This window comes from Apostichopus japonicus, chromosome 19 (genome assembly GCF_037975245.1).
Source record: "Apostichopus japonicus isolate 1M-3 chromosome 19, ASM3797524v1, whole genome shotgun sequence".
Classification (NCBI taxonomy): domain Eukaryota; kingdom Metazoa; phylum Echinodermata; class Holothuroidea; order Aspidochirotida; family Stichopodidae; genus Apostichopus; species Apostichopus japonicus.
In genome coordinates this window covers 26,737,222-26,758,173 of record NC_092579.1, presented here as the reverse complement: position 1 = coordinate 26,758,173, position 20,952 = coordinate 26,737,222, and the positions used below count along the sequence as shown (strand labels likewise).

Below are 20,952 nucleotides of genomic sequence, written 5' to 3'. Positions count from 1 at the left end.
GGATATAGAAACCTTTAATACATTTGTGTTGGATATTGATGATGATGATGTTACCAAATGTTTTTGTTTTTCTTTTCCTGCAGCGGAGAGAGTGGGAGTGGTAAAAGTTACACCTCGCAGTTATTCCTGAGGCAGATCTACGACCTCAAAGGTGAAGGGTCAGATTCAGAGTCATTCAAGGTAACTTAATAATCATGAAAGAATTCCAAGGAAGGTTTCAAAAGGGAGATTTTCAACTATCGCCACTGAAAAGAGAACACAAACAAAAATGAAAATAATATCAACCGACCAGAATTTGATCATTAAACATGCTGTTGTAGTATGCAAATTTTGTAGGTGTGTTTGAGTGTTAAGTAATCACGTTTTGTGTTAGCAGTGAAGTTTTTCAATAGTCACAAGAAGATATTAAAGTGAATTTATATTTTGCTTTTTCTATTTCTTTTTCTATAATCATGCCACAATTGCTTTGCTTTTAGTCACAATCTCAAAAAGGGATAACAAGTCTGTATTCCATAATATCATGGCTACATCTTTTGCTTGAATTATGATTGTAAATTGATCAAGAAGTTTCAAAGTTTCAGCGTTTGAAGAATTGTTGTCTGAGTTTGACGATGAGCCTGCTTGCTACAAATATTACTATCTGCTATGAAATCTTTGAAGGATATTTTCCAATTGGTTACTTCAAACTTTTATGGCAACACCAAATTTAGACAGAGGATGCCACATATTCCACAAGCATTTGAAGATTTCCCCAAATTTCCTATTACAGACTTTTCAGTCAACAAAGGGGTGACAACACAGAAAATGTGATGGTAATAATTTTTTGAGGCAAGCAGTAATCAACCACTGAAAGTTTTCCATCAGGTCATATATTAACCACATATCCACCTTTATTCCACTTATACCAACTGAAGATTTTCACCTGGCCATTGACAGTGAATATAAAGCGACTCTCATACAAGGGAAATTACCCTGACCTTATCAACCCTCATAAGAACCACCCGCCCCCCTCCCCCTTGGGCTATGTTTCACCCCATCAGTTCCTATTTTTACCTTCGGGGGAATCCCCTGTCGAGATGTCTGTCAGTGAATTGTGTGGTTGTTCACCACATACCGTGTTAACACTCTTGTTGGTTTTCTTCATTGTATCGCATAGCTTCTCACCGCAGCCAGCCATGTCCTGAGGGCGCTCTGTTCCGTCAAGACACAGTCCAATCCAAGTGCTACGCGAATGGTAGGTTCTCAAGTTTTTAACCAGAGTTCTGTTTATAATTTTTCCCTCATATATTATGGGGATATACAATTAGGTAAACTGCAGGGGTACTGTTGTTGCAAGTTGTGGCAGTGAAGTTCTAGCATTGTTTTTTTTTCTATTTTGTTTTTAATATTATGATTGATTTAAATTGTTGACCTGAGTAGCATATGGCTGGCATTTAAATCAGTTGTGATTTCTACATGAAAAGAAGAATTTGTTTTAAGCATTTAAACTTGGAGTTTTACTTTTTGCCAGCTTTTAACATCGATTGATCGATTATGTTAATTTTATTTGCAGGGTTGCGTAACAGAGGTTGGGATATCTAGTAAGGGCCTGGATAGAATTCGTTTCCACCCTCTCTGGATGGACCAGTGCAGGGTTGTCAGCCAACGATCCGATGAAAGTAACTTTCAAATCCTCAAACAGATGGTGGTCGGGCTCACACCTGAAGAAAAAGGTGAGACTCTTTAAGTAGATCCTTAACCCCCCACCTCTCCCCACTGCCCTCTACCTTAGTCACTACTCCCCCGATGCCCTCAGTGTAATCTCTATCTCAGTGCCTCACCCTGATTGGTTGATAGAGTCATCTCTATCTTAGTGCCTCACCCTGATTGGTTGATAGAGTCATCTCTATCTTAGTGCCTCACCCTGATTGGTTGATAAAGTAATATGAAAGAAATATTAAAGTCCTTCATGTCAAATAAAACTATCGGGGAAACACTTATATATCGACAGTCAAAATATACAGATGTGCAGAGATCTGGTTTTGATCAGTGATTGGTGACTGTTGTTGATAAGGCGCTGTAATAGGGTCCACTTCCCCTCACCCTTCCTATTAACTATTCAAGTGTCTTTAAAATAATTTTTTGGTATATATTTACATAATGTTATAAGAGCCTGAACAGAGAACTAATTAAGTAGTACTGTCAATTCACAAAAAGACATTTTATACAGCAGGTAACAACGTGGGGGGGGGACGGGGGGGCAGGGGCGGGGGAAAGGGGCGGGGAAAAGTTAATTCAAACTGTGTTTTCTGTTGGGTGGAATATTGTGTCAGTTCGGATCACTGCATATAATATCCACAAAATTAGTGGACTATAAAGGTGAACCACAGCTTCTCTCCACGCATGGTATACATATCACCAGATTGAAACTCCATGTTACAGCTGCTAGTACTTTATTCCAACAGCTAAAGCAGTCAAAAGTCCAAAATAGAAGTGGAAATAATAAATTTTGGCTTGTCAGAAACAGTTTGTGCAGATTTCTTTATAACCCTGGTGATCCTAACCCCCTCTCGCCGAGGTAATTTTAGCGGAAGGCAAGCTGCTGTGAAATCCGATCTTTACCTTTCAGAAATGATTTTCGTCACAATAAACCGTGTAACGCTGCCATCCCTTAAGTCTGGGTAATAAAATGAAGTCTGCTGATGCATGACTGTGATTGGCAGTCCACATTGTCAGCTTCGATGTGCTTCACTGCATGTTAAAATCTAGCAAGAGTTACAGCCTCGGGTCTTCGGTGCTGTCATACAAGAGAGACACTTTGCCTGCTTTACCAACAATGCACATCCATCAGTCTTCAGTTCCGAGAAGCTCAAAAGACAAGAATGTTTTGTTTTTCACTATATTAATATTTTTTTATATATTTTTTTAATGACAAAATACCCACCTTAATTAAGTACCCTTTTAATGTCAAACACTTGAAGATTTTTAAATTACTAGGTTACAGCAATTTATGGAGAATTTTGAAATTGAAGGCCCTGAAGTGGTTTAGTGGAATTGTTCGTGGATGGCTGTTTGGGGGGCTCAAAGGATTGTCAATTTTTGCTTCATTCGATCTAACAGGAGAAGTAAGTCATTCAGTCTTGAATGCTTCAAACCTTTATGCTAGTCAGTATAAGATGAAGAGGGGGTCATCTTTTAACTCTTACTACGGCTATGAGAATATGTGAGGTCCTCACATGTTTATCTTAGTGCCCCAATCACTTCTTGTTAGCTTTAAGAGGGAAAGTTTTGTTTTGTTCATTGCTATGAGAATATCTCTCACCATGTTTTTTATCGTGTCTGTTTTTTGTTTTTTTTCTGTAGTTAAGCTCCATCTGAAGGGTTGTACTGCTTCTAGTCTGAGATGTCTTTCAGCATCGAAGAGCGATGATGTCGACTACCTTAGAATACAGTTTGAATGTTTTAGGGTGAGTGGATTTACAATGTGAATGTTCATTGGCTGTTTGTATTTTAATATTGTTCATGTGACATCATCATAGTTCATTCATTTCAACTCTGACACAGCAATCAAATGGAAAAAAAAGCATAATAAGTGGGGGAAAATCTGATGGTATCAGTTTTCCTCACTGTGTCTTGTTATGCCACTGCTGCTACCATGAAACACTTGCTCTCTTGCTGATCCAAGATGACTTTCCAGATTAACTGTTAAGAGCCTCACTGCTGTCACATTATCCCACTGCTGCTACCATGTAACACTTGCTCTCTTGCTGAACCAAGACGACTTTCCAGATTAACTGTTGACATTGCATTATTCCATGTTCTAACTTCTTTTCCCCATGATGTATGGTTATCCAAGTGCAAGAATAAGCTCACATAGTCACAGAGGACAGATTTTGAGCCCAAATTGTGAAGCCTTGCAGCATGCATGCTGTGTTGATTCCATTCACAGCTAACTTTGTGAAAGTTATAGCTTTATAGCTAAGGTTAAATTAGCAGGCTTGACTTGTCATTGGCTGTATTCACTCTACCGTGGCACGAGATGATGCGGTTGTTTGTGGATCACTCGCATCAGAGAAAACTTAAGACTAGGAGCCTCCTTTGTTGTAAAAATTTGGTATGAGTAACTTTTACAGAAGATTACCCAAAAATTGGATTAAAATTGCTTATCCATCCATTTAGGCTAAGCTTGTGCTCTGAGGAATTCTCTTGATTTCTTGAGTCCAAAATAGTTTCTCCCATGAAGTGTGAAAAGACCTAAATCCAAGAAATAAATGCAGTTCAAAAATAAATCAGAAAATTAGAAAGATCAAGGAAAATGAGGAAATATGAGAAAATGAGAAAGTAAAAATTATATGACTCTCCTTATAAACTCTTCTTTTTCTTACTATGGCTTGCATTTTATTTTATGAATAATACTTTCATTTTTGTCTGGCTTGAGGTGGTTATGAAGTACAAGTATGAAATGTTGATATTTTTTAGTTACTTATATTTTAATTTTACCATTGTTATTGCTTCTATTTTTGTCAGAGTGCTCTATACAACCTGGGGATAGAGTTCATGGATGTCATGAGGGTACTCAGTGCTGTCCTCCTCTTGAGGAATCTCGAGTTCCAAGATAACGGTGGTTACGAGTTGGACATGAATGGCAATGAAGGTGAGTATGAGCAGAATTACTGCAGCTACTGGCATCGCCAATCATGTTAAAAACAAAGCAATACTTTGATATTCTGGTACGTTTAAAGAATGAGAGCTTTTATAGTTTTGTGGTGAGTGTGAACAGAATTACTGCAGCTAATACTATAGCCAGATATGTAAAGTAATAGGGAAGGGAAAACTTATGAAATTTACATTTATAAGTTACAAAATACATCAAGACTTGTACTGCTGTTTGTTTCTGTTGATCAGTATTTTCAGACCACTATTTAAGATGTCGGTTGTTACAGCTGCTCCAAAAGTAGCGTGTACCTTTTGCACCGACGTAGCAGGATTTTTCTGCACTGTTCAAGAATGTATTGCTAATATTTGTTGTATTGCATCTGTCTTCCAGAAATCAAGTTTGTTTCTTCGCTGTTGGGAATATCTGGAGTCAGCCTGTACCACGCACTTACCTCAAGAACACATGTACATAAAGACCAGGCCATCAAAACACTCTGTGATGCTAAGAAGGTATTAAGACTGTCTTATAAAGACATCTCATTCTTAGATGGTGTCCCTGTTTTCCACCATTTACTTTCCTTTTACGTTCAAATGCAAACAATTTTCCATTGGTGTGAGAACTACAATATCGATCATGATACTTTTGAAGAGGAGATTTTGTAAACAGTACATCGGCAACAACGCTGGAGAACATCATTGTGCACAGAGAATCAATAACTGAAATCGTAGAAATGTTTTGGAAATAAAGATAAAAAAAATTGACAAAACATATGTTTCCTAAATGACAATGTTTTTATTTCACATTAAATATGTTGATATCTGTGCTTTATGTTCTATATCTTTATGTTCTATGTCTTTATGTTCTATGTCTTTATGTTCTGTCTGCATGTTGTGTCTTTATGTTCTATGTCTTTATGTTCTATGTCTGTATGTTATGTCTTTATGTTCTGTGTCTTTATGTTCTGTCTGTATGTTGTGTCTTTATGTTCTATGTCTTTATGTTCTATGTCTGTATGTTATGTCTTTATGTTCTGTGTCTTTATGTTCTGTCTGTATGTTGTGTCTTTATGTTCTATGTCTTTATGTTCTATGTCTGTATGTTATGTCTTTATGTTCTGTGTCTTTATGTTCTGTCTGTATGTTGTGTCTTTATGTTCTATGTCTTTATGTTCTATGTCTGTATGTTATGTCTTTATGTTCTGTGTCTTTATGTTCTGTCTGTTTTTTTATGTGGAAACATTTCGGTTATCTCCAATTTATCCCAAATAACAAAAGAGTGACTACAGTGTGATGAAAACATAATGGTGGATACGGTTATTGTTGACAGTTACATAAAACTTTCCCCTTTTGCTCTCTAATAATGTTTTTTTTTTAAGTTTCCCATGTTTTATTTGATAAGAAGAGATCAAACCATAGATTATTCTTCATTTTTGAGTGACCTTGTATATTTATTGAAATTAACTTCATCTGTTTGCATAAGTTATTCTTCTTGTGAAGATTCATTTCCTGTTTCTTTCTTTTTTTCTCCCCGTTTGTCCCCAAAATGATTAAGAGAGAGGGGCAGAGGGATTTTTGTTTGTTTAATACTACATTATACTTAATTTCTTACTTCACTCTTTGCCACCTCTAAATCTATAGATGGTTATCTGCATTCCTTTATTTTCAGGCCAATTTAAATGCTGCTAGTCTTGCCAAGGCCTTGTATTGCAGGACAGTCCTCGCAATCGTGAAGAGGATCAACTCAGTTTGTCGTTTCGAACACCAATATGCAATCTTGTCGGCTCCGGGGGAGGAGTGTGGTATCGCCAACTGTAGTAAGTGATGCTGCATGCCGTCTTTACGTTTTAGGGAGATGCACCTTGTTTAAAGATTCCTCACTGCTAGTATGATCTCATATTGTAAAACCAATCAACGAGTGACGTTGGACACTCCAAATATAGAAAATTTGAGAAAAAAGGGAGGTTAAGACCAGCTAGTTGAATTTGTTGAGTCTTGTCCCTGCCCCGTTGACTGTCAATATTAACACCAGTCACAGTTAAAGCCTGAAAGCAAAAACTGTTCTCTAAAAGCTGATAGATTAGTCAATTATTGAGTAATTTTAAGCAGAACTTATCATGGTTCTTGTGTAAATTTAGTACTAAAGTATCATATTAAAAAAGTAGTCAATGTTTGAGGTGACACAGTTGTATTGCGTCTTCAGCATTTTGTGTTTTTTTCTCCCTGGTCTACTCTACGGCTAGCCTGCAGCATTACAGACAGTTGTAAATTGTCCAATACTTTAATAAAACATGCTAACTGTTCTCTGTAATATTGCATTGTGGGTAGGTTCTTATTGACATGATTACATGGTGACAGTCTCAATGTAAGGGCACTGGGCTTGATAGCGGAACAAGTTATGTTTTTCAGGCACAGTCTATCTTCAGTGACTTTTCTTATATAAGTGCCCTTGCTGCTTGGCCTTTTGGATGGGATCGTGTGCGGTATCACAGTCCCAAGTGTAACCATGACTGGGGTTGAGAGTGAATTTGTGCAGTAAACATTAAAAAACTTGTTTGCTTTTGTGGCCAGTAATCTTCTTAATACAAGTGCCCTTTTCCTTTCAATGTATCATTCCTGATATATTATTATCCTCTTCCTGTACGGTAGCCTCCTGTTCATCTCTTCTTCCGATCGGTTCACCAACTCCCTCTGTCAGCTCGTATACATCTCATTCTACCAGTACAGCCACCCTTACAGCTCAGGTCACACAGACCATACAGATACTAGACATGCCTGGTTTCCAGTCCTCTACAGTAAGTCAATAGGCTCTAGTAGGCTCTAGTAGGCTGAATGGTGTGTTGTATAAAACTACTGGGAAAATAAGGTGTTGCTGTCAGACCATGTTATTGAAATATAGTACTTCTTGGAAGTCAGGTTGGGCCTCAAGTATTTGTACTTGAAGAAAGAAACTCTAGGAACATTATTCATATGGCTGAGGCTTATCATTGAGTGCTCTGCAGAGTGGCTACGTCTGCACCATAAAGCCTATATTATTATTAAATATGAACACAGTTAATAAAGGAAATGATTGCAAAATGTTGATGAATCTGTGATCTTGAAACTAAGTATAGGGTTCACAGATCAGTACTAAGCAAAATCCTCTTACATCCTCCCTGGCAATAGATTTTTTTTAAGTGCCTGTCGTGAATTTGACATCTTTCTGCTTGATCATATTACTAAGTGAATCAGTTCATAAGTCCATAAATAGCTTTGATGGAATAGAGAATTAAAAATTTTCAATTATTTGAATTAAAAAAAAATTATGAACAAAGTTAAGAATTGCTTTTGCAAAAAGAAGTCATTTATCGCGATCATTTTTCATCTTCTTGAACAGAATAATAGACTAGTCCAGCTGTTATCAAACATCTCAGCGGAACGGTTGCATCAGTTCTACAACGCCAACGTGCTGGAGTCCAGTCTGAAAGCTTGCAGGGACGACCAGATTCAGTGTGACGTGAATGTAACGTATGAAGACAACTCAGTACTGGTGGATCTCCTCTACCATCAGGTATGTCAACAAAAATGAATAAAAATGAATAAAAATGAATAAATGAATAATTAAAAAATAATTAATAAAAATAATTATTAAATTAATAAAATATTAATAAAAAATACCCCAGAAATGTGAAAAAACAAATATACAAGATAATATCGTTAGCATCTAGTCTTATTTTTGAAAAATTTATCTTGTGTTGTAAAACAGGTACAACAAAAAAAAATTGGACATTAGGTTTGGCTTGTAGTTTAGTTTTGACTATAGCTTTTAAAGATATAGGCGCATTGGAAATGCCTCCTTTTGTTAAGCATGACTTGAGTTGTTGTCAATACAAACAGGGTTAGTAATAATACTCTGTTTTGTTGTCATGTGGATGTTAAAAATAAATAGAAAAAAATTCTTCACTCTTTTCAACCTCAAAGTTAAAAATTCCCACGACCTATCCACCCGGTGTTTCTTTTAATCATAAATCTCTGTTTGTACTGTATTATTTCAGTTTTAACTTTTCCACTCAGCCGTGAACCATTTTGCTTTTCCTGAATGGACGCCTCAGTAATCTTTTATACAGTTAATGCCTTTGTATAAATGATCGTCGTTTAAAGCTTAGCAGGGAACCCTGTCAACAGTTAACAGGTTTATTTCTAAAGGGTTACTTTGGGAACTTAGTTTACATTGTTGTTTTGATCAATTATCACTCCATGGTGTATGAACAGGTAAAGAAGACTTTCAGGCTGAGACTTGTTATTGAAGAACCATTCAGAATGAGTTTGCACAATAAAGTCAATCCACAAAGTGACTGAAATCCCACTCTTGTGACTGACACGGAACACACAGCAATTCCATAACATCTCCCAACTGTGAACATTGTACATAAAGTGAATCCACATAGTCATGGATATCCCATTGCAACAAACAACACACAGTGACACATAATATCCCAACTGAACACCGTAGCATGAATTTCCATATAGGCAATCCGTTGAGCCATGAACATCCCACTATCTACATGTATTATTAACTATGTCATTTAAATATTCATAAGCTACATTCTTCTCTCTTTTAGGACACTGGTCTATTGGGCCTTCTTGACCAAGCTTGTCTTCAGCGCCTCTCTGATTCAAAGAGCTTTCTGCAGACCTTGACGTCGAGTACACAGTCAGATAGGTAAGTTATACTCTAGGGCATTCTGATTGGCTGACAGGTGGTGAGTTTGTACTTGTACTAATGATTCTAGCATAGTTGCCTTGCACTGATCCTCATGGATTTGTTCTTGTACATGTACTCCGTGCGTTTTAGAAATCTATTAGGGACTCTAGCACAAGATTAAGTAATTCATACTCCGAGACTTTTGCTTGTACTTGCTCCCTACTGTTGTACTTCCCCCTGCATTTGTACCCACCACCCCCTGCTGTTGCACCCACCACCCCCTGCTCTTGTACCCACCCCCTGCTGTTGCACCCACCACCCCCTGCTCTTGTACCCACCCCCTGCTGTTGTACTCGCCCCCCTGCTGTTGTACCCACCCCTGCTGTTGTACCCACAACCCCCAAATGTTGTACTTGCCCCTGCAGTTGTACTTGTGCTACAAGTCTGCTCAATGGTTGTCCTTTGATCAACCATTTCTCTGACAGGGGGCTTTCATATTCTTCTGGTCATGTAATAGTTACCAATATTGCCCCAAGTTATGCTACAAAGATTAATATTTGGTCTCCTATAAACAGCTGTGAGGATTTCCCTTAAACTGTGTCACTTTGCATTTCTATCTTTCAGCTTAAAATCTGTTAATTCCGAGTCTTTCATTATCAGCCATGCTAACGGCCCAGTGGAGTATCAAGCTTCAGATTTCATCTGGACTAATCGAGATGTCATCGGGGATGAGATTGTCGGGCTCTTCTCCAGGAAGGCCTGTAACTTTGGTTTCGCGACCCACCTCTTCATTCCAGAATTAAGACTTTTGAAAAGTAAGTTTGATATCTTCGTACCTGTGAAATTTTAATAGAAAGATTGGTTACACATTGCCTTAGTATGCAATTCTTCCTTATGACTTTCATTATATTGACCGAAGTTTGATATCATATAAATTGAAGCTATCAATGTCAGGCTATTAATTATAATATGTTTATTAATTAATAGTATGGTTTGTACTTCTCTACGAAGGATAGGCAAAAAGTGGAAGGTGTCAAAAACGTGTAGCTATCGTTCACAAACTCATGACACGAACCCAACTGTTTTCTTAAGCTTATATTATCAAGGTCTTTGTGAAGAACAACTCCCAGAAGCAGCTGAGAAAAATATTGTTCCAATTTGGGGAGATATCCTAGTTTAAAAGTCTTGTTTTGGGCGCGGTCATTTTTGAAAATGTTTGATGTCTTAGTGTCAATTTATTCTGAAACCTTTCATGTTGTTTCTAATCACATTTTCAAGGTAAAATGTGAACAGTTTTGACCCTGAAACCATTACCATCATTATCACAAAGACCATAAATGATTTTTTGTGTTGGTTATTCCTTAAATCAGCAGTTATAACAATATTGCTAATCAGGATCTGAATCGTAATGATACCTGATTTGCAATCGGCCATGAAGACTAAAGCTAGTATTGTGGAATGGCTCATATTTCTGGTCAGGTGGTAATTACTTCAACTAGTTTAGCAAATGTTGGATGTTCTTTTTTTTCAATTTATTAACTGTAAAACTCTGTTATGCTGTCTTACTTGGTTTGCTCCGGCTTGAACCGGTGTCTTTCCAGATGCTTGACTTCCACAGCACTCTCATTGATGTGACTGTGATAGTGGTCTAACAAAATGGTATTGTGTGATAGTGATCTAACAAGCTGTTATTGTGTGATACTGGTCCAACAAGCTGTTATTGTGTCATAGTGGTCCAACAAGCTGTTATTGTGTGATACTGGTCCAACAAGCTGTTATTGTGTCATAGTGGTCCAACAAGCTGTTATTGTGATAGTGATCTTACAAGCTGTTATTGTGTCATAGTGGTCTGACAAGCTGTTATTAGATATTTTCATGTTGTTTCATTTTTAGGAACCAGATCACCGGGACTTCTCTTTCGGATTTGTCCTCCACCTCCATCTGAAAACTCTGAGTAAGTTTCCCAAAATTGTGCAATCTTTTTATGTTTTTTTTTAACATTGTTTGATTGGTAAGTTAGTTTTCACAATATCTAGCTGTATAGTAGCCTTTAAGTGCTTTGTTTTTAACTTAACAAAATACAAGAAAGGATGCATGGAGCTTGGATGTAAATTGAACAAGAATGTTTGCACTGTTCAAACTGTGTATTACACTTTTGCAAGAAAAACTGTACAAATTTAACAGTTGTTATTACCATCTTACTGTGTTTCACTTACAGATTTGTGACTTACAAGATATTTGTCACTATGAGACACAAAGTCAATCTGTAACATCCTAATTTAGTTCCATTGTTTTACAGAATTTCTCTTTTCACTTTCGTTTGTCTCAGATCTGTATCAGAGAATGTTTCCTCGTTTGGAAGTGACTTTCGACAAAGAGTTGAAGGTGTTCTTGAAACCATCCAGGAAGCTGACAAGCATTTCATTTTGTGTGTCAAGGTAAGTCACCATGACGACTGAAGTAGGTGTCTTCAAAAGTGTATGTGAAACCACTCGAAACTGCTTCCATTGGTTTTATAAGCAGCAGAGCTGAGGGCGTAAGCTGTGATATTCGTCAGCCTGTGAAACTAGACTGACGATTTCGAGTGTGTTTGGGTATATGAAGAGAACTTTAGATCAGTCTTATGTCTAATGAAGGGGAGGAGGCATGAGGGATGGTGTGGGAGGAGATGGGGGGGGGGTTAGTGGGTCTACCCTGGGATACCTCCTAGCCATATCTTAGGCCTTGGTTGAGTTTCATCTGTGAATTAAAACAGCTTCATCCCCAATTTTAAATATACACAGGTGGTTAGCATGATATAGCTAAAAATTATTCTTGAAAGTCAAATAATCGTCAACTTAAAGGAGAATTTTAACTGCATGAGTATTGTCTTATTGAATAGTAGTGAATCGCTGACAATTGGTAGGGTCAGAACCTCCAACAAAGTACTTTTGAAAACAGTTTTTTTAAGTGGGGGGGGGGGGGTGGAGGGGTTCAATCAAAGCATGCTGAAATGTTATGCCTTTTAATGCTGATAAAGGTTAAATTATCAACGGTAAACAACTGACTCGAGAAATACAAGATTCTCTGTGCAGGGGTGACCTATAATGACACCTTTTAAGTAGTGTTTGATCCTGTCATGTTTTTTTTAATATGCAGACAAATGACAAGCAATCAGCCAATCAGTTTGAGATGGAAGTTGTCCAGAGGCAGGTCCAAGCTTTGCAGGTTGTACCCACAGTACACCTCATGGCTGCTGGTAAGTACCTCACCTCTTGTGTCATTTTAACCAATCCTTTAAAAACTAAATCCTCTGCCACTTATAGCCCTAACTATACATAGACATATCTATTAGTCTTAGAAAATTGCTTCGGCTATTTATAGTTGTAGCCTCTGCAACCTTTTGGCAACAATTTTCGGCTCGTAGTTATTTCTTTGATTTGGGGTTTATTTATTGTTTCTTAATTTTCTCTTTTTGGGTTCAATTTCACAGGTTTTCCTCACCACATGTCGCTTGATGCCTTTATCAGACAGTTTAAATGTTTGGCCGAGAGCCTTCCCCCATCAGGCCAGAAGAAAGAATACTGCACAGTGAGTGATCTGTACTTAACCTATTTATATAGTAATGGACAAGTACCCTGGTAGAGGAATCGTTGTATAGTTCTAAGTAACTTGGTATCTAAAACAGTACTATCATAGTTAAAGATAATAATTATACGGCTATGGTATTCACAAAGACTGTGATGGTGTTGGTAAATGTTATCATTCTGTGTGCTCTGTAATATTTGTCTCATGTTTTAACTCTCATTAACTTTATTTATGAGCAGGTAGCAAAGACAAAGGTGTGACCAATTAATCCTCCTCTTCTCTGATGTTTACACAATACTCATAGTCTGTCTTTTACCATGCATTGATGGTCAACATATTCTTGAATATGAAGGAGAATAGGTTAAGGGAGGATAACAGGCAGAACCAAATCAGAATGGATGAAAAATAACCTTGAAAGAGATCATAGCATGGGTTTTTGGTCCTACTAGCACCTGACCGGATATAAACTGGTTGCCTTTAAAGAAAATCCTGTAAAACACTATATCTATCTATATTCACAGTATCTCCGTAAATCTAAAGACCACATTATCAACGAGAGTGCAACAGCTGTGTATATTCGCATGAAACTGTTTATTTGTGCTATAAAGAAGGACTCCTGTCATCTAATGTGATCACTAATTGCACTATAAATGTGTCATGTACCTGTAATTTATTTTCATTTCTTACTCTGACAGGAAATCTTGGAGGGGCTCCTTCATAAGATGAACGAGAGTAAGATGCCCTTCATCACCACCAGATGGAGCTTTGGCTCATCTCAAGTCTTCCTCAGGTATGCCTCAGTACACCTTAAACACATTGCCCATCATAACAGCTGATCTTATAATAATCATAATAATAATAATACATAATTTTTATATAGCACCAAACAAACTATGAAATAATTCTCGTAGCGCTTAACATAATAATAACAATTGTGCGATGATGATTCTGCAATCTTTGGTTATCTGGTGGTACTCTAAACTAAATACCTTTTCACTCTGTAGAAGCAATAGAACGAGTGCTTATCTGTTGATGGTTAACGTTGATGTTTAAGTTAAGACATAGGATGATGATAGGAGTAATACAGGGTTTTCTCCCTAAGGAGAGAATGTTCCTTGTTAACATTGATTTGCATTATTCATCAAAAGCTTTCTGCTATTCTTGTAGTAATGTTGACATTATTCTTTTAACATTATCTTGCGATTTCTCTCTGGGTAGCGATGAGACCCTGAGGTTCCTCAACCACTTCCTATCCCACCGTCGCAATCGAGCTGCAGTCGTCATCCAATCAAATGTCAGACGATGGATCTGTATGCAGTGGTGGAAGGCTCAACGACCACCAGTAGCAAAGAAGAAGAAAGCCAAGAAACATGTCCAGATACGAGAGCCTGTTTATGAATGGTAGGTTGTAAACCATAGATAACAACCTGTGTGTTAATGGTAGGTTCTATATAATAGCTACCTTTGTGTGTATGAATGGTAGGTTCTATACCATAGCTAACAACCTGTGCATGAATGGTAGGTTCTATATCAAAGTCTAACCACCCGTGTATGAATGGTAGGTTCTATATCAACCTGTGTATGAAAGGTAGGTTCTATATCATAGCTGTGTATGAATGGTAGGTTCTATATCATAGCTAACAACCTGTGTATGAATGGTAGGTTGTATATCATAGCTAACCACCTGTGTATGAATGGTAGGTTCTATACCATAGCTAACCAATTTAATTAGAAACGAGATCCTGTGTATGAAAGGTAGGTTCTATATCATAGCTAACAACCTGTGTATGAATGGTAGGTTGTATATCATAGCTAACAACCTGTGCATGAATGGTAGGTTCTATATCAAAGTCTAACCACCTGTGTGTGAATGGTAGGTTCTATATCAACCTGTGTATGAAAGGTAGGTTCTATATCATAGCTGTGTATGAATGGTAGGTTCTATATCATAGCTAACAACCTGTGTATGAATGGTAGGTTGTATATCATAGCTAACCACCTGTGTATGAATGGTAGGTTCTATACCATAGCTAACCGATTTAATTAGAAACGAGATCCTGTGTATGAAAGGTAGGTTCTATATCATAGCTAACAACCTGTGTATGAATGGTAGGTTGTATATCATAGCTAACAACCTGTGCATGAATAGTAAGTTCTATATCAAAGTCTAACCACCTGTGTATGAATGGTAGGTTCTATATCAACCTGTGTATGAAAGGTAGGTTCTATATCATAGCTGTGTATGAATGGTAGGTTCTATATCATAGCTAACAACCTGTGTATGAATGGTAGGTTGTATATCATAGCTAACCACCTGTGTATGAATGGTAGGTTCTATACCATAGCTAACCAATTTAATTAGAAACGAGGTCCTGTGTATGAAAGGTAGGTTCTATATCATAGATAACAACCTGTGTATGAATGGTAGGTTCTATATCATAGCTAACCACCTGTGTATGAATGCTAGGTTCTATACCATAGATAACTACCTGTGTAGGAATGGTAGGTTCTATATCATAGCTAACCACCTGTCTATGAATGGTAGGTTCTATATCATAGCTAACAATGGGTACATGGGTATTATTTGGTTTGGTTTGATTGCTACTTTGTAAAACCTTTGAATGTGTACATGGGTATTAATTGGTTTGGTTTGATTGCTACTTTGTAAAACCTTTGAATATGTACATGGGTATTAATTGGTTTGATTGCTACTTTGTAAAACCTTTGAATGTGTACATGGGTATTAATTGGTTTGTTTTGGTTTGATTGCTACTTTGTAAAACCTTTGAATGTGTACATGGGTATTACTTGGTTTGGTTTGATTGCTACTTTGTAAAACCTTTGAATGTGTACATGGGTATTAATTGGTTTGATTGCTACTTTGTAAAACCTTTGTACGTGTACATGGGTATTAATTGGTTTGTTCTGATTGCAGCATCCCACTGACCCCGGCTCCCATGGAGGAAGAGGATGAGATGGAGGATGGACCTGAAGATCCGGAATACATGGAGGCTTCACCGGTCATCATCACAGCCGAGATGACAACAATACAACCAGTAAGTCATCATAATAATATAGTACTACAGGTAACATCTGTTAACTCCTGGTACCTAGTAAGTTATGCTTCTTGGCCTCGTGTCACATCTTATTCCCTTTACAAAGGGACTCATATTTGTATACCGTTTTGTACATACAATCTTGTATAGGTTTTTGTATTATGTGACATTGCCGTAATCATAATGTTAGGAGATTTGGGTTGAGAGTGGATCAAGTTGTTTGGTTGTCTTGCCCAGGCTCATAGCTTGGGTACCTAGTACTGTTATTATATTGTGATTGCATTAGATGTATATTGTTACAAAGATGAACATGTGAAATATCTTTGATATTTTGGTTACACATTTTAGTATACATGTATCTTATGTACATGATAGTATTTAATATCCATGTGGCTGAAAATTTCTTGCAAACTTAAAGTCAGCCAGCACAGTTGAGAGGGGTACCTCATTTGAAAATAAATAGTAACCCTAATTATTCATTTGATGTCATCATCGGAAAAGCTTTGTAAAAAAACTGTTTTGTTACCTTCGGTTCAATGTTTGTGCCATGGTACAAAGTGTCACCATTGACCAACTATTTGTTGGGTTTGAAGTTATAGACAAGTATTATAGTCAAATTTGTCTGAGCCAGGTACCACAGCCCTGATTGTATGGTAGAGTCTCGGGTAGTATTTATGGGTTGTATTAACAAAAGACAGACAAGGGTGTGATTGATATGATATAAACTAACATGTTCTCAGAAATTAAGTTGCAAATGTAACTAGCTTTATGTTTGTCAGTCAACCAATATATGACTACCTCTCTTCACTCCTCAGGCTGTACCCCCACCACGGCCACTTGAAGGACTCCCTCCCCCTCTCCCGCGGAACCATCCATGCCAAGATCTAGAAGTCACATCAATTGGGGAATACCCTCAGACCAGGATTATGCAGTGTGATTACCCAAGTGAGTCTTCTATCCAGAAGCAGAAAATGTTTCAAACTTTCTCTCGAGGCTAAAATTGTTTATTCCACAATAGCATGGTCAGATGTAACGTAACAATTGCTAATTATACCAGAACGAAAGTGTCAAGAGCTTCTTTTGAATTTAAAAAGATTGTAAAATTGAAAATGATAGAATTTATATAATGGCAAGATGTGAGGATTTCGTTAAACTTTGTTTTGTTTAAATTTAGATCCTTTTGTGCAGGATACAATTGGAGGCTAGAATGGTATCCAGACCATTGGCCAAGTTATATTAGATATATATGTTATATAGTGCTCAACTGTTAATCATTCCTTGAACTGTCTGACAGTCAGTTCTGAGCTGTGGTGATTACAGCTTTCTGTTTCACTTCTGTTACAGTAAAAGAGCCTTTACTGAAGGCTGGAGAGGCTGTGCTAGTCACAGGAAAGGTCAAAGGTGAAGACACACTCTATGTTGAACATACTAGCTGCCTGCTCAGGATCCCTGAAGAATTAGCCAATGTAATGGTAAGGAATCAGTTTGTCCGTCTGTCTATCTAATCTATCTATCTGCGTACCTATCAATCTGTGTATCTACCAACGTGGTACCCCTACTGTGTATCTACCTACCTTCCCCACTGTGTCGATGCCTACCACCCCCACTCTGTCTCTGCCTACCACCCCCCTCTGTGTCGATGCCTACCACCCCCACTCTGTCTCTGCCTACCACCCCAACTGTGTCAATGCCTACCACCCCCACTGTGTTGATGCCTACCACCCCCACTCTGTCTCTGCCTACCACCCCCCTCTGTGTCGATGCCTACCACCCCCACTCTGTCTCTGCCTACCACCCCAACTGTGTCAATGCCTACCACCCCCACTGTGTCAATGCCTACAACCCCTACTGTGTTATGCCTACCATCCCCACTGTGTTGATGCCTACCACCCCCACTCTGTCTCTGCCTACCACCCCCACTCTGTCTCTGCCTACCACCCCCACTGTGTTGATGCCTACCACCCCCACCGTGTCGATGCCTACCACCCCACTGTGTCTCTGACTACCACCCCCCTCTGTGTTGTCTTTGCCTACCACCCCCACTCTGTCGATGCCTACCACCCCCACTGTGTCGATGCCATGTCTCTGTCTACCATCCCCCCAGTGTTGATTCCTACCACCCAAACTCTGTCTCTGCCTACTACCCCCACTCTGTTTCTTCCTACCAGCCCACTCTGTGCCTACCACCCCCACTCTGTCTCTGCCTACCACCCCCACTCTGTCTCTGCCTACTACCCCAACTGTCTCTGCCTATCACCCCCACTGGGATGCCTACCATCCCCACTGTGTCGATGCCTAACACCCCCACTGTCGATGCCTACTACTCCAACTCCGTCTCTGCTTTGCACCCCCCACTGTGTCTGCCTACCACCCCCACTCTGTCTCTGCCTACCACACTCTGTCTCTGTCTACCAACCCCACTGTGTCTCTGTCTACCACCCCCACTGTGTCTCTGACTACCACCCCCACGCTGTCGATGCCTACCACCATAGCGCTAACAAATCGCTAAGCAAAATGTCAGAGTTGTAGTAGTTAATTTGTTGTTTGCAAATTAACACTGCAAATCTTTCATTCAGTCCATTCCTTCTTCCAACCTATTATTTTACTTTATTTTTCTCTGCAGGTCAACGGGACGGTGCTGGGAACCAAGTTATGACGACAAAGAAGACGACACAAGATATCCTGTACTTAATTAACTTTTATGATATATAATTAGTATAAACAATATATACAAGAATTACTAAAATAAACCTCAAGGCTGTTTGCTAGTTTGACCACCCGTCGATTTCATTAGGGAATTTTTTCAGACAAAAAATGTTCAGGCAGCTAGAAAGTAAAATGCCAAAGAATGAAACACTGTAAATGTAATATTAGTAAAGTGTGAACCACCATATAGGAACGACAGCCCTACACATAATAGCTGATTTTGAGTGTGCGATATAGTCGCTTAACATGTCGACTAACGATGATAACACTAATTGGATCACTATGTACCATCACTAACGATCTTGCCACACAAGTTGACAGGTTATGACGATCCAACAGCGAGCATTGTTTTCAACAGTTTTGTTAAATCAGTACTTTTTTGAATTTGCTAAGGTTTTCATGAAAAGTGATGATTTATTTTTTAGTTCTCTTTCAGTCCTTTCAACTACGTAAGTGTGGCTACACTGTGCAACAATATCTAACAATGTAAATAATATATATTTTGGTTTTTGACAAAGAAAATATATGGTGCTGGTTTTAATAAGTATAATGATAACAATATTACTAGCTGTAATATATTAAGTTTGTACAGTATTATATAATAACCTTATTTGTTTATGATACTAAATTTCTTTCTTTTCATACAACCATTTACATACTGTTTACCATGCATTTGTTAACCTTGTGTAACTTGTATCATCAAAGTTGAATCATCTGTGATAAGAAATAAACAAAACAGAAGTTACATCATCATGAATATTTACTCTTGTTTTCGCTTATTTTGCATGGTTTCTATTTGTAATTCCTACAATACGTATTTTAGAAGGATAGTCGAGACAAAAGTTCATGTTTGGCTGATGAAAGTGAACATTCTATGAACCCTGGTGAAATTGCATTTGTATTTTATACCAAAAGTAAACTTGTCATATAGATGCACATTGATAGATGTGTTTCTTTAAGATGAACATCCAATAACATATCTTTACGTTATAGTCATTACAGGTATTCGTTACTTCACATACCCTTAATCAAAGTTTCAAATCCAATCCAAGGGCAAGTGAAAAACAACATTTAGCTGTCAGTATACAACTATGACATCACCCCTATTTGCTTAAAGTTCATGATACACGCTATCAATAATTTGAAAAATCACTAAGGATTGAAAACAAATTATTTCACCATGGTTCATATCAGTCGAAAGAAATTTATCCCTTTAAGGTAACCCTTCCAGCAAAGCAGTGCTCAGCACTATTTATGATCTTTTCCAGCTTCCTCAACAAATATCCACTTCAGTAGACTTCACAAATTTATCCATGAGAAATACTTGACAGATATTGTACATTAAAGCCAAAACATATTTAACATGGACAGATCAATCTTTTGTAACTTATTCAAGATATACCCACTGCAGTAGACTGAACAACTTAAAGCAAAAATCTTGTAATAGTGCCAAATATTCATGTAAAAACCCAAAAGACATTTTTATAGCTTATTCAAGATATATCCACTGCAGTAGACTATAACAATGAAAAGGCTTGTAATACTTGCCAAATAATTTATGTTAAAACCAAACATCATTCCTAACATGGGCTAGCATTGTGCTGTAGTGCAAATTTTCCACAACCGGTAGTGTTGCAACATAAAATCCAGGTATTGTAACTACTACCTGGTTTTTCCTCAACATTTCATCTACGGTTCAAAGCACTAGTTACGAGACTGTCAATGTCATACATTCAATGGCATAGCCTAGGTCATGTACATACTCTTACACGTACAATTATAAAAAAAAATCATCCAAAATAACACGCTATATTAGGGCCTTTGTTTTTAACATACACTTTCAAAAAGAAAAGCACAAACATTGGAATAAAGCACCCCACACCATCCTTCATTCATACTCTACGTAAGATATTAGATTAACATGTTCGCACGTGGATAAAACCCGTAATCCGTACTGCCGTACACAAAACAGAAATTGGGGATTCCCCACTATTCCATGATATTGAAATAGGGCAACCCTTCACAATGAAAGTTTTCAAGTATCAACAAGTCACTTATATTTCCTGTATGTTCACCTAAATCCTCCCAGCAAAATACATTTAACACAACCATTATCAAACCTTTTCAAATTTTGACACTCCAGCTTGTACGTCCATGGTTTGCAGGTGGTAACAGACAGAGCACCAGCAGTATGGTAGCGGTCTCTTTGTCCCAGCCTAAGAAAGTAAAATGAAAAGGTAATTAATTAAAGAGACCAGTGGCGGCGGAACCGGGGGGCTTGGGGGGCTCAGCGCCCAATGAAAAAGT

The 20,952-nt window shown here is 37.9% G+C and overlaps 1 protein-coding gene across 1 annotated transcript in view; it reads left to right on the top strand.

Moving 5' to 3' along the window:
- The window catches only part of LOC139960049 (unconventional myosin-Ia-like), a 64,642-nt gene extending 45,244 nt beyond the window's left edge, over nucleotides 1-19,398 (top strand). Inside the window, exons 5-25 of the mRNA XM_071958073.1 lie at nucleotides 84-180; nucleotides 1,157-1,234; nucleotides 1,553-1,712; nucleotides 3,343-3,446; nucleotides 4,507-4,633; nucleotides 5,027-5,145; nucleotides 6,302-6,449; nucleotides 7,282-7,427; nucleotides 8,009-8,182; nucleotides 9,234-9,334; nucleotides 9,941-10,131; nucleotides 11,210-11,270; nucleotides 11,646-11,754; nucleotides 12,455-12,554; nucleotides 12,789-12,886; nucleotides 13,579-13,673; nucleotides 14,102-14,284; nucleotides 15,819-15,939; nucleotides 16,755-16,884; nucleotides 17,284-17,411; nucleotides 18,563-19,398. Coding sequence (XP_071814174.1) covers nucleotides 84-180; nucleotides 1,157-1,234; nucleotides 1,553-1,712; nucleotides 3,343-3,446; nucleotides 4,507-4,633; nucleotides 5,027-5,145; nucleotides 6,302-6,449; nucleotides 7,282-7,427; nucleotides 8,009-8,182; nucleotides 9,234-9,334; nucleotides 9,941-10,131; nucleotides 11,210-11,270; nucleotides 11,646-11,754; nucleotides 12,455-12,554; nucleotides 12,789-12,886; nucleotides 13,579-13,673; nucleotides 14,102-14,284; nucleotides 15,819-15,939; nucleotides 16,755-16,884; nucleotides 17,284-17,411; nucleotides 18,563-18,595 — 2,503 coding nt within the window. The 3' untranslated portion in view covers nucleotides 18,596-19,398. The remainder of the gene's footprint in view (nucleotides 1-83; nucleotides 181-1,156; nucleotides 1,235-1,552; nucleotides 1,713-3,342; nucleotides 3,447-4,506; nucleotides 4,634-5,026; nucleotides 5,146-6,301; nucleotides 6,450-7,281; nucleotides 7,428-8,008; nucleotides 8,183-9,233; nucleotides 9,335-9,940; nucleotides 10,132-11,209; nucleotides 11,271-11,645; nucleotides 11,755-12,454; nucleotides 12,555-12,788; nucleotides 12,887-13,578; nucleotides 13,674-14,101; nucleotides 14,285-15,818; nucleotides 15,940-16,754; nucleotides 16,885-17,283; nucleotides 17,412-18,562) is intronic.
- Nucleotides 19,399-20,952: the final 1,554 nt, after the last annotated feature.